Source organism: Diuraphis noxia, unplaced genomic scaffold (assembly GCF_037042655.1).
Source record: "Diuraphis noxia isolate RWA-SAM2 unplaced genomic scaffold, SU_Dnox_SAM2 contig0005, whole genome shotgun sequence".
Lineage (NCBI taxonomy): Eukaryota > Metazoa > Arthropoda > Insecta > Hemiptera > Aphididae > Diuraphis > Diuraphis noxia.
The window spans coordinates 33,341,353-33,353,389 of NW_028301715.1; the positions used below are offsets into that span (position 1 = coordinate 33,341,353).

Consider the following 12,037-nt stretch of genomic DNA (forward strand, 5'->3'; position numbering starts at 1 on the left):
AGCTGTAACAACAATGTTATTATTATTATTTTTTTGCGCGGTCAAGCAATAATTTCGCGGTCGGTACAGGCGTCGGTATAATATAATACTATAATTGTTATTATGAAATGTGCAACGAGTAGTTTAACGACCTTTACAATGTTGTGTACGTTTAACGAGAAATTATTGTAATGATCTCTGAATGTTATTTTTTTGTATTAAGGAATTTTGTTTATTTTAGTAGGTGATTCGGTCATATTTATTTTATATTTGATGACGGGTTGATAAAAATGCCCTATATCCGTTACGTATATAAACCATGTTACTTAATTTTTATAATTCAATATCATTAATATGCTGCATGACGTATTTATAAACAATATAATTAATTAGTACCTATAATGACCAATAATAGACTTTGAACGATTTATTATTCATTCGATTGAACTTGTTCGTGTTTCATACGAAATCTATACAAAGTTCTATTATTTTATCGAGAAAATCTACGTTTGCAACCGTTTACTATAATAGGAAATTTCAAAGAAAACAACCCTAATTTATTAATGCATTCCCATGAATACGATAGAAGCAGTCTATCAGTATTTATTTGTTTTAACGCATATTATTTTTAGATTCTGATAAGAGTAATAAATGTATTGATTTTACAATGATGTAAATTTTTTGAGTGAATGTGAGTGTGCAGTGAGTGTCTAGATGATCCTTATACCTTATATAAACGCGTACTCACACTAATAATATCAACATTAACGACGAAGGTAACGAGCGGTGACAAAGAAATTACATACATCGCTAAATATTACCTCTTATTAAATAGGCACGATCAGGGCCCATAATAAAACAATCAACGGCGTTGTGTATAGAATTGGTGAAAAAAATAATATGAGAGTAGTGCATTGAGATCGACTGGATCGACTATATGTCCTTCTAGATTTCTATTAATCAGAGTAGTCTCGGATTAATACTTCTAAAAATTATACAGTGGCCACACCAGTAAAATTAATAAGAATACTGTCTTATACGCTAAAAAATATGGATCAAAAACTTAATATGTGGACAGCAAAAATCTATAAGTCGGTAAGCGAGTTCGTGTATAATAGTAAAAATAGTTTGTACTCCAATTCGTTGTATTAACACAATATTATAATTATGTTCATAGCAGCTAGATAAGTGCATAAGTAGCTTTTTTTTTATTATTGTTTTGTGTGTACTACTTGTTTTTGGTTATGTTTTTATACTAATATTATTTATGTGTCACTCAAATATATAGTACATAATACAGTTCCATATAAAACTTAAAATAATATTCATTATAATCTATAAATTATAAACCAATCTATGAAATTAAATATCTTATTTGGTATAAGTTTTTCGAGAGTCATCATATATTATATAGAAATCTCGAGTACCTAACAATAGTCATGTAGTATATTATGTTTTTTTTTTTTTTTAATTGGCCGTAAATTAATTAAAAATCAAATAAAAATTAGTAACTGAATAAAAATGCGAAGTAATATTATTATTGTAAATGTGCATTTTTTTTTTTTTTTTTTTTTGATATATAAATTGTTTAAAAAAATGTATGTAAATTAAAAAGTGTTATCTTCATCTTGGTAAATAGTATAGCGTTGTGAGCTTTAAATGTCTATAAATATTGACACATGAAATATAAAAATGTGTTAAATTATATTATTATATTAATATACTTAACGTATTGTTTCAAAAAGTTTAACAACTATCATGTCTAGTGCCTATTATTCGACTATTCGTGCAATGTCTGGAAAATGATAACGAGTGTGCTATTCATAAGTTCTTATACGTCATTCTCATCAATAGCAAGTCGTCTCATACGGTGTTTGTGTACAGTTAAAAATATTTATGACGTAAGAAGTATATTAAACGTAATTTCATAATAAATAAATAACCCAACCCAAATAGTAAATAGTCATCTCACAAACAATATTATTTACTCTATGCTAATAAATAAGTAAACTTACAAAAATACTATAAATTAAACAAATCATCCATCTCTCTACAGTCTACGTCATAATTTGAACAAGTTAAATTTAGTTAACTGAATCATCATAGTTTTAATCTTTGATTTTAAGTAAATAATAGGAATAAAAAAGCAAAGTTTGGAATATGTATGCACATAGACTAATAGACTGTTTGTATAGACTTAAGGCACCAATTATTATTTAAATATACTAAAACCTAATTGTATTAATCATATTATATAGTTTGTGCTCTAATTTTCGCCATAATCGTAAAGAGCAATGAACATTGTATTTATATCGATAATCTGTGTACGTATTATTATCAATTAATTGTTATTGTATAGGTAATGCTTTTTTTTTTAATCTAATTTTTGTTCTTTCGTTCTACGAATAAGAATAATACACACACACAATGTTTCTCGAAAAAAAACTTTTCGTATTGATAATGTTATGCTCAATTTAAGCTACATAATACGTATAGGACTTTCCGCAGTAATTTTGCAGTATCTAAACATTTCAAAACACTGTTTAATTGTTTATATTAGTTATACTATACAATATAATGTAATGGCGTTCAAGTTAACAATAAATAATAAATACATTTAAATTAATATAAATTAATATAGTGAACAACGTTGATTTTTGCGAAGAACAAATTAGGAATATTTTTGTTTATATTTGTTTGCGATAAATCAGTTTTGATTATCGTGGTCCTCATAATCGTCTAAGTCACCGATGAAAAATTTTTCGACATCTTGAAGGGTTCTATTTTCAGTCTCGGGCATGCACGCATACAGGTATAGAGTTCCGACTAATGTAATTGATCCATAAACGATGAACAGCCCGGGGAGAGTGAACCATTCTTGCATTTCCAAAAAAAATTTTGTCAAAACGAACGTCATCAAAAATGCCAAAGCGGCCGTTAGTCCACTTGCGATGCCGCGTCCCCTAAAGAAAAAATTTGGTTTTGACAGTAAGTTAAAGACTTTACCGAATATTGTATAAAATTAATTTCACTAAATTATGGTCATTTTTTTTATATAAATATATTTTTACTCTACAATTATTTAACATACCTTACTAAAGAAAACGTCTAAACTTACTTTGTCGGATATATTTCACTGACCATCATCCATGGAATGGGAAACACACCGTAACCGGAAAAGAAGAATAAGGCGTTTAACAATATCATCGGTATCCAAGTAGATAAAAACGAGAAATAAGTAGTAGAAAGAATGTATATTCCGATTCCAAGCATCGAAAAAGCACAGAGTGCCATCGAAATCAATGTGATAGGACGTTTGCCAAATTTTGCAACAGTTAACACGTTCAAAAGAGTTCCTATTAAGGTCAAAAGAGAAGTGTAGACCTAAAAATAAAAAATAAATACGATTAGTAAAAAATATAATCCTCAAACAATTTGTAATTAAAAAAAAATAAAAATTCAGAAGGACGAACTATTATTTACATATTGTGAATATATAAAAAAAACATTGTATGAAAAATATATTAGTAATTTAAACGTTAAAAAGAATCACAGACCAATGTCCATTGAGCAGTGCACGGTAAACCGATTTCACCAAACACGTCTATCAGGTATGGTTTAGCTGGTATGAACGTGGCGAACGACCAAAAGAAGAAGAAGAGCATTATGAAGAAGAACGGCCGGCTGACTTCTGGCGACCAAAAACTTCTCAGCGTCTCCAGAAAACCGATTTGGTTTTGATTTGCGAGAATATCAATTTCAGCTTTAAAAAACATTATATTAATACCTATACGTTATAAATACGACTGTTACATTGTATTTTTTCATTACATTATATTGTGTATATACCTAATACCTACTTATTGATATAATTGTTAAGATTTTAAAATTTTTTGTTACTATAGTGAACCAATATCATTTATAGAGAACATATTCTTAAATTCGTCAAAAATTAAAAGCATTTTTTTCAAAATCTTACTCCATATTAATAAGAATATGCAAAACAAAAATATTTTAATCCGGTAGAAGTTGACTTGGGTCTAAAAGGATTGATATCTTATATCTATACGTAAATTACAAAAATCGTACACACTCATCGAGTATCGTCAATTTCTATGACTCCCAACCTATCAAATTCCGGATACACCACTATACTATTATAGTCTCATTTTACTATCAAAAAATGTGGGGAGTTTAAATACTTTCCGACTTACTTGAAGCATTTGTTTATTTACTTGTCAGACCTATTGTTGAATATCACTCGGTTGTTAAGAATCCGTTGCAGATTGCGGACGCTTGCAAACAATTCGAGCTTGTCCTGATTTCTAAGTTTTATACTAAAATATACTAAAATATACTTTTAATATTAACTTTGTAGTTTGTACCTCGTGGATATATAATCCCGCCCTCTATGTTTTTAAACCCATCCACCTTTTTAGCTCGTTGTCATCAACATAATGCATTTTTTCTTTAACAACTGTTGAACTCTTCTTACCTAATTGCACTTATACGAATATACAATTATATAAAGGGTCTGTTTTGAAACACCCGGAATAATTATAATATCCTAATTCTTGTTTTGTTATGACCCATCACTAATCAACCTGAAATTACGTAAGAAACGAGCATCTTCCTTACACCAAGTGTATGTATAAACACTTAAAATTATTTTTGTTAAATATTCACATATCATTTCTCTGTGCATATCTTGTTTATAATATTGAGCTCACTACCGTGATTGTTACAAATAAATAAATAATGTTGTCATCTACGATACTTACCATTGGTAGTGTCGTTGGTGTTGATTTGCAGGTATTTGACGTACGATAGACGACGTTGGTCTATTCCGCAGTCGGCGTACTGCTCGAGATCGACGGACTTGTTGAATCCCGCGTAGATCGAAAGCTCGGAAAACTCGTCTTCTACGTCGGCCGTGCTCACACAGCCCCTCAGGTAGGCCAACGACTTTTTCGCCTCGTCGGGCCTGTTCCTCGACATTAGCCATACCGGCGATTCGGGTGTCTGCATAGAGAAATGAATAATAACATTACGTAGAGCGTGTATAGAGACTGCAGTGGAGTGGCTGTGTTATAATATTATAATATATGCCATGGCCATCATATCCTAGGTCTAATAATATACTGCGTTCGAGTCTCGGTAACTCAAACTTTTTTCTTGGCCCTTAAAGTTTTTTTTAACACAACGTTTGAGGTATATAATTCGAATAATTTACGAGACAAATTTATTTTTATTCCCTTTGAGATACTACTGAATATTACTAATGATCACTGATCATTCATTAAAAAACGTATTCACGATTCCGGGATATGATTTGAAAAAGTTAATAAAAAATAATAAAAAAATAATTCTAAACCGCAACCACTATAGCTCTACTTGACGTAGTATCCAATTTTTCTATCATTCGTTTTAGACAAAAATGAAATGATATTGATTTATCTGCTTTGTGAGTGTACCTATATTGTTTATTTTCTATGTCCTACATGATTTGTATTATTCGCAATGCGCCATATCCCACCTACACGATCATTTGCGAAAACAAAAACTGTGAAAAATATCAAATTTGAACACACCGATATATACGGTTTGAAATGTTTACGAATCAATTATGTATAATGCGTGCACGTGATGGCTAACCTATGTAAAAATATTCTATCTGAGAGAAAAAAAAACCACGTTATTTGTTTTAGATAAAAGTTCTGTAGCGCTAAAATCGTACAATGCAACCTTATCATGATTTTTTATATTTTGGTAATAACCCCTTTGTCATCTTTTTAAAGAACTAGAAAAAATATGACTAGTATAAATATAATAATAACTTATGAAAATGCATAATAATAATAATAATAATAATATACTTACCAGGAGCACGACAGCGGCAAACGATATGATGGGCACAGACATGTTGATCATGGCAACCGTCCGCCATGGCATAACTGTGGACATGAGGTACGCGACAAACGAACCGAGCATGATGGTGAACGTGGACACCGACGACAGTGGGCCACGAAGCCTGGGTTCGACCGTTTCGCCCACGTACGTCAGCACTGGCGCCTCGCTCAGGCCCATACTCAGGCCCAGCGCTACGCACGACACGTACAGATCGAACGCGTCGCCGGCGCGCCACAGCACGTACCAGCCGGCCAATTGCGGTACGCTCACCAGGGCCATGCACCACTTGCGGCCCACGATTTCCTGCAGAACGCCGGACAGCAGGCCTCCCGTCGGGTGACATACCAACAGCACGCTGCCGTACCACGACGCTTCGGTTTCTGTCAAGGTCATGCTGTCGCCTCCGCCGCCGTCGACTTTGTCCAACATCAGCGAACCAATGACCACCGTTGGTATGGCCAGCGACATGCCAAAGCCCAACATTATCACATTCTGCACGATGATGGTACCGATCTGTGGATTTTAGAAATGAATTATCACAGCTGATGCAGTGCGTTTGTGCAATTTGTTTTTATTTCTATTTCATAGTTTATTGTGAAATGTAGCTTTCTCGATAGAAAGTTTAAAAGTTCGAATCATATGTGACAAAAAATTATATTTTGAAACATTAATTTTTCATTTTTAGGTTATTTCCCTTTTTATCTTCAAATATCTTAAAATGTAATTTTTTGGTGATTTTCAATGCGATAAATTCACAACAGACAACAGTAATAATAATATTAAACTTGTTATGAATAATTCAGAAACTCTAATGACCAGTAAAAATCGAAATATTTAGTTAACAAAATATTTGTATTAAAAATATATTATTTAAGGTGTCGGGTTACGTGTTCGAAAATGATATGTTCGAATGAAAAGTGTTCGAAAAAGCATATGTTTGGATGAATTTTTGTTCGAAAACTTTGTATTTATTATTTTGAAATTATAGATATTAAGATATCTATTATCTATAGTATATTCCAACTATTATACCGTTAACCAGGGAAAGACGGTTATTTAAGACAATTTAACAATTAACATTATGGCACGTTTCCCTCGTCGATATCGTCTGGCGGCGTACGATACGCGTTTATGTGAAACGGGGCTCCGGCCTAATATAGTATCTGATATAGAGCAATAAATTTTATCTACACGTTATATTATCGTAAGCTTTATCATAATATGGGTTTCTGTAAAATAGGTACCGACTGTAATTTACCTACTGCTGCAGTATATTTTCGATTGTCTGACCGAATGAAATTGCGAACGAATATGTCGACGTGTACTATAAAATTAATATCTACTATACATAATAAAAATATGTTATTAGTTAATGAGTATGAATTAATGTTTAATAAAAATAATTTTCGTAAACGGGATAATGAAAATGTGTACTATTGGATCTGTGTCAAAAAATGTGGTGCTAAATTTCGAACAATTATTAAAAACAATGAACATATTAAAGACGAGTCGTACATATTAATGGATCATTCACACGCGCCGAATCCTATAAAAAATGAATGCAAAATAGTTAAAAATAAAATCAAAACTGCTTCATTGCAATCTCAAGATAATTCACACAAAATTTATCAGGAGTAAATAATTGGAGTAACGACCCACGTTATATCCGCCAGAATTATGGTCAGTAGCACAACGAGTTGAAAATGAATTGACATGGACTACTAATATCACTGAATCTTGGCATAGTCGTTTAAATAGGTAATTTTAAAATTGATAGAGAATGTATACATTTTATATTTTTATATCATAATGTTGTACAGGTTGATATCGAAACATCCAGGTGCTTATAAATTCATAACACTTCTTCTAAAAATGCAGAACGAGAACGAAAGCTTAATTAAACAATTTATACAAGGCAGAATTGCAAAAAAAATAAAGGTATCCCGACAACAACACGAAGAAAGAATTAAAAATTTAAAAGATTTAAAAATAGTAATCAAAATAACATTGAGTTTTTAAGAGACATTGCGTACAATTTAAACTTTTAACTTGAATATACTCGTATATACATTTATTTATTTTATTTGACGATATACATAGAACTATACATTTAATAATTTTTTTCACTATATAAATAATATTTTAATATAATATGCTTGTTCTTAAGACTGAGTTTCACTATTCGAACAAAAATTCATCCGAACATATGCTTTTTCGAACACTTTTCATTCGAACACATTTTATTCGAACATATCATTTTCGAACACATAACCCCTTATTTAAAACTATTTGATAAAGTCAATAGATAGTTTATTTGATAATTCGAATACTAAAAAATACCCTTAGTAAACGAGTCGAGTAATACTTATAGGTGTATGACATTACATAAATTGTTGGCTTTAACTTTTTATGAAGTTGTATCGGACATCGGTTGATTTTTATTAGTCACTCACCTTGGGTATATATGTTTTACTCTACTTAGTTTTTTTTCTTGACAGCATTTATACTTGATATACTTTATAATTGATTATTAAATCATCTTGTAATCTAACTTCAGAGGTTTATTGACATATTATATTATACATTGAATTCGAACCACACTGTCGAAAATACTTGAAAAATATATTTTAATGTATTGCGAATGGGCGACAGGTATAAATAACATTAATACAGTAGTTTATTGATTATTATTGTCACTGTGACGGACCTACTTGAATTATTATAGTAATTTATGAATTTATTTTTATTTTTTATTATCGTATGGTAATAATTACTCGTACAATAATATAGTGCTGTACTGCTGTAGCTTTTGCCCAGAGCAATCCCACCCCACAAGGTCACACAACCTGCATACTGCCATTCTTCTCTCATCATTGGAATACTTGGAACAATCACTTTATGGTATTGTATATCATATTATTATCTTTAATGTTCGCATATTAATCAATGAATAATCGGAGAAAGCTGGCCAAACATTAATTATTATTTTAAATCAATTCTGAAATGCAGACTAGAAGAAAGTATAATGGATGACTGGTCGGTTCAATTATGATTCTTCGGTTAAGCTTTCGTTCTTATTGTAAACCTTTTCCAAACGCATTTTTTTTTTTTATATATATTAATATCAATATGCTTACCAAGTTTTTCAAAATCAATAGATTGTTGATACTTATTTTGTACACATCATTACAGAATCATAGTAAAACATAATCATTTCGTCCTTTAAAATTGAATAAAATATGTTTTAATTTTATTGTAAATGACCTTATGGATTTGTGACTATTACGCTATAATACGAGTAACGTCATTAATCATAGTACATCAAATCAATTGCTATTATACAGTATACGTACCTAATAACGATTAATTTTGTTTTCATTCTTGTACATTTATTTTATTCCGCAAATGACGGATATGCTTGTCAATGTATCTATATTATGTACATTTGAAATGATTATATTCACGATTATATTCTACTGAGTTGTGCTTATATACACTTGTACAGGTACCCGCAAATATTGATTAATCAACACGATTGTATATCAATGGCATTCGCATATGAGCGCACCATGAGGTCGACATCAATCTAGTTTCGCATTATTTTAATACATCAAAAATCCTTGACGTGCGTTGTTCCGGCTTTCCACTTCAATAACGTTCTCTAATTATTTGACTTTATGAGTTTGATTAGTTTGAACATTATAAAACAGTACCTAAAATTATACTTTCTATGCACTTCCAAATGCTTAGGTGTCGCCTCAGTTCAAAAGAATGATCATTAGAATTCAGATTAAGGTTGATATTCTGATTAAAAATATTGGTGAAATTCATAACTTTTCACGGATAAATTTAAGATTTATTTAGAAATAAAGATAAACATTTATAATTAGTCCATATACCATAACTCACAATATTCGTTAGGATATGAATAGTTTAGAAAAAATATTTACAATAAATCCATGCAATTCCACGTGTTCCGATTCGTATCCTATTTGAAATTTTAAGACATATCATCAGCTGTATACTACTTATAATTTATGTACTTGATTGGATAGTGGGAAATATTTTAAACAATTTATTATGCATTAAGCCTGTATTTAAATTATGTTATTACTATATCGCATTATGTTCATTTTATTAATTTAATTAATATAAAAACTAATTAGTCAGTATCCTAAAAATATTTTCATTAATACTACATTTAATTATAATATATGAATTGTTTCATACCATTAAATAATATTATTATTTTAGGTATATAAACATACGGTGAATAAACTTATTAAAAGAAAAAAAAAATTTCAAAATGATAAAAATTGTTTCTTTCAAATAATATTTATTTAAAAACCTGAAACTTACAGACTTGTGTTTAATTAAAAAATTTAACAAACTTAAAAAGTATGTATATTAATATTGAAAATCATAATTTAAATGTGCACATAATCAATTGATATATTTTAATATTTTTTTAAAATTAGTCAATAGGTAGTTATTTAAAACACATATATAAATGAATAGGGTAATATGAAATACGTTATAGGTACGTCCAGTATGATTAGGTTAATTTTTTCCCAAAAGTGAATACTTAAATGAGTTAACATTGATTGGAATTATAATATTTTACACACATAATGCACTAATAATTAACATGATAATAAAAATGTTACGTTATCGAGTAGGTACATAAATAACAAAATAATACTACTAATTTAATTTACGTTTCAACAGATCAAAAAATTAACTCTTCAAATATACGATACACCTAAAATCTAAATAATTATTTAAATATGATTTATATTAACACGTTTTTGGTCAGGTTTATTAGGTACTCGGACTAAAATACAAAAATAAGTTATATTCCTAGATAAAATTCAGTTAATAATCGTATAATTGTGGCATATATATAATTTTAGGTGTTCATCGTGCGTCACGAAAAAATGCCGTAGTCGTTAAAAGAAAAATACAAAAACAATAAAAATAAAATAAACACATTATACATACTTGAGCTAAGGAGGATTTAAACAAATTGTACTCGTTCTTGCCATTTTCCACGTCTATTTTTGACGATTTAAGTTCGGCCATCGCCGAAACAGTCACAATAAATTACGATAATGATTTAGTGCAACAATATATTATATATATTATAAATTATTTGCTTTGATAAATAACGAACTCAACTGTCAGACCCACACACGACAAAAATAGTGTACCAGTGTACCCGGTGTGAAGTGGTAACTTACTATGAATATGCGTTTTGACTCTGTATCGCTGCACTGAGAGGACGGTCAAGGCGTTTCGGGTGATAGTCAAGGACCGTTGTCGGGATATTATTTGGTATACGTTCGAGTACGATATAAACATTTTAAACATTCCCCGATCGTTGAAACAATTATTAAAAAGTAACAACAAAGAGAGTGAGGAGTTTTTTTACTGTATACTATGTAGTATCTGCTGCATGCGGTATAGGTATAAGTAAGTACCCACCTATTATTATATACGATTCGGTTCTAAGAAATTGTTAACGAGTTCTACAACATTTCCTCAAAATAATTTCCGGAATTAAACGCGTTGCACGACTTTACCATGAATACAATACCTATACCTTCTATACCTTAACATGTGGTATGTGTGTAAACTGGTAAATCGCATGTTATCAAAATAATAATATCATATTATTTTTAAAACATTTTTTATTTTTAAATATATTTTTTAAATAAATCGCTTAGCTATTTTGGTTATTTGTTAACCCAAAAACTTATAAACCTGCAGTATTGTGTTATTATTACCTAAAAAATCACGCTTTATCTACAAAACTTAGAATTTTCACATATTTCTTAAGAATAAAGTATTTCTTGTAATTAATATAACAAAATATTTAGGTATGGACTACTATGGAGTTTGTTTTCAGCCGAAGGTTATATTGACTTCTGTATCTTATGTGTATTTTGTATATGAATCGTGTGTAAATAAACACTTAACCGTATGATAAATATCGTTGATAATACTTAAAATGCAAATATTTCTGTGATGAAACTAGTAGTTTTATTTTATTATTTTATCACAGGAATAGTAATTCTTATTATTAAATTATATAAAAAAATATATATATATATTATATAAACGAGACAGGATACAATATATTATGCGC

General features: G+C 29.8%; 1 protein-coding gene across 5 annotated transcripts; it reads right to left on the reverse strand.

Moving 5' to 3' along the window:
* Positions 1–2,515: 2,515 nt before the first annotated feature.
* Positions 2,516–11,229, reverse strand: LOC107169576 (facilitated trehalose transporter Tret1-like). Of its 5 annotated transcripts, none has more exons than XM_015519366.2 (8): positions 10,891–11,229; positions 9,243–9,550; positions 9,027–9,109; positions 5,860–6,402; positions 4,761–5,001; positions 3,537–3,742; positions 3,098–3,363; positions 2,516–2,942 (listed from the first exon to the last, which is right to left on the reverse strand). In XM_015519366.2, the coding sequence occupies exons 4-8, from the start codon at positions 6,370–6,372 to the stop codon at positions 2,687–2,689; spliced, it is 1,482 nt and encodes a 493-aa protein (XP_015374852.1). In that variant the 5' UTR covers positions 6,373–6,402; positions 9,027–9,109; positions 9,243–9,550; positions 10,891–11,229; the 3' UTR covers positions 2,516–2,686. The 5 variants fall into 5 exon arrangements, with proteins under 5 accessions (XP_015374852.1, XP_015374849.1, XP_015374850.1 ...); XM_015519363.2 differs by having other exon boundaries at positions 9,027–9,176; XM_015519364.2 differs by having other exon boundaries at positions 9,027–9,176; positions 9,243–9,562.
* Between the last annotated feature and the right edge of the window lie 808 nt (positions 11,230–12,037).

Bases quoted from the DNA above. Each gene is read 5' to 3' on its own strand.
- LOC107169576 (XM_015519362.2), bottom strand. From the start codon at position 10,971: ATGGCCGAACTTAAATCGTCAAAAATAGACGTGGAAAATGGCAAGAAC. The intron at 5,002-5,859 runs GTAAGTATATTA...TTCTCTATGCAG, and splicing joins TTGCCGCTGTCGTGCTCCTG to ACACCCGAATCGCCGGTATG. The intron at 2,943-3,097 runs GTAAGTTTAGAC...TTTTTTCTTTAG, and splicing joins AGTGAAATATATCCGACAAA to GGGACGCGGCATCGCAAGTG.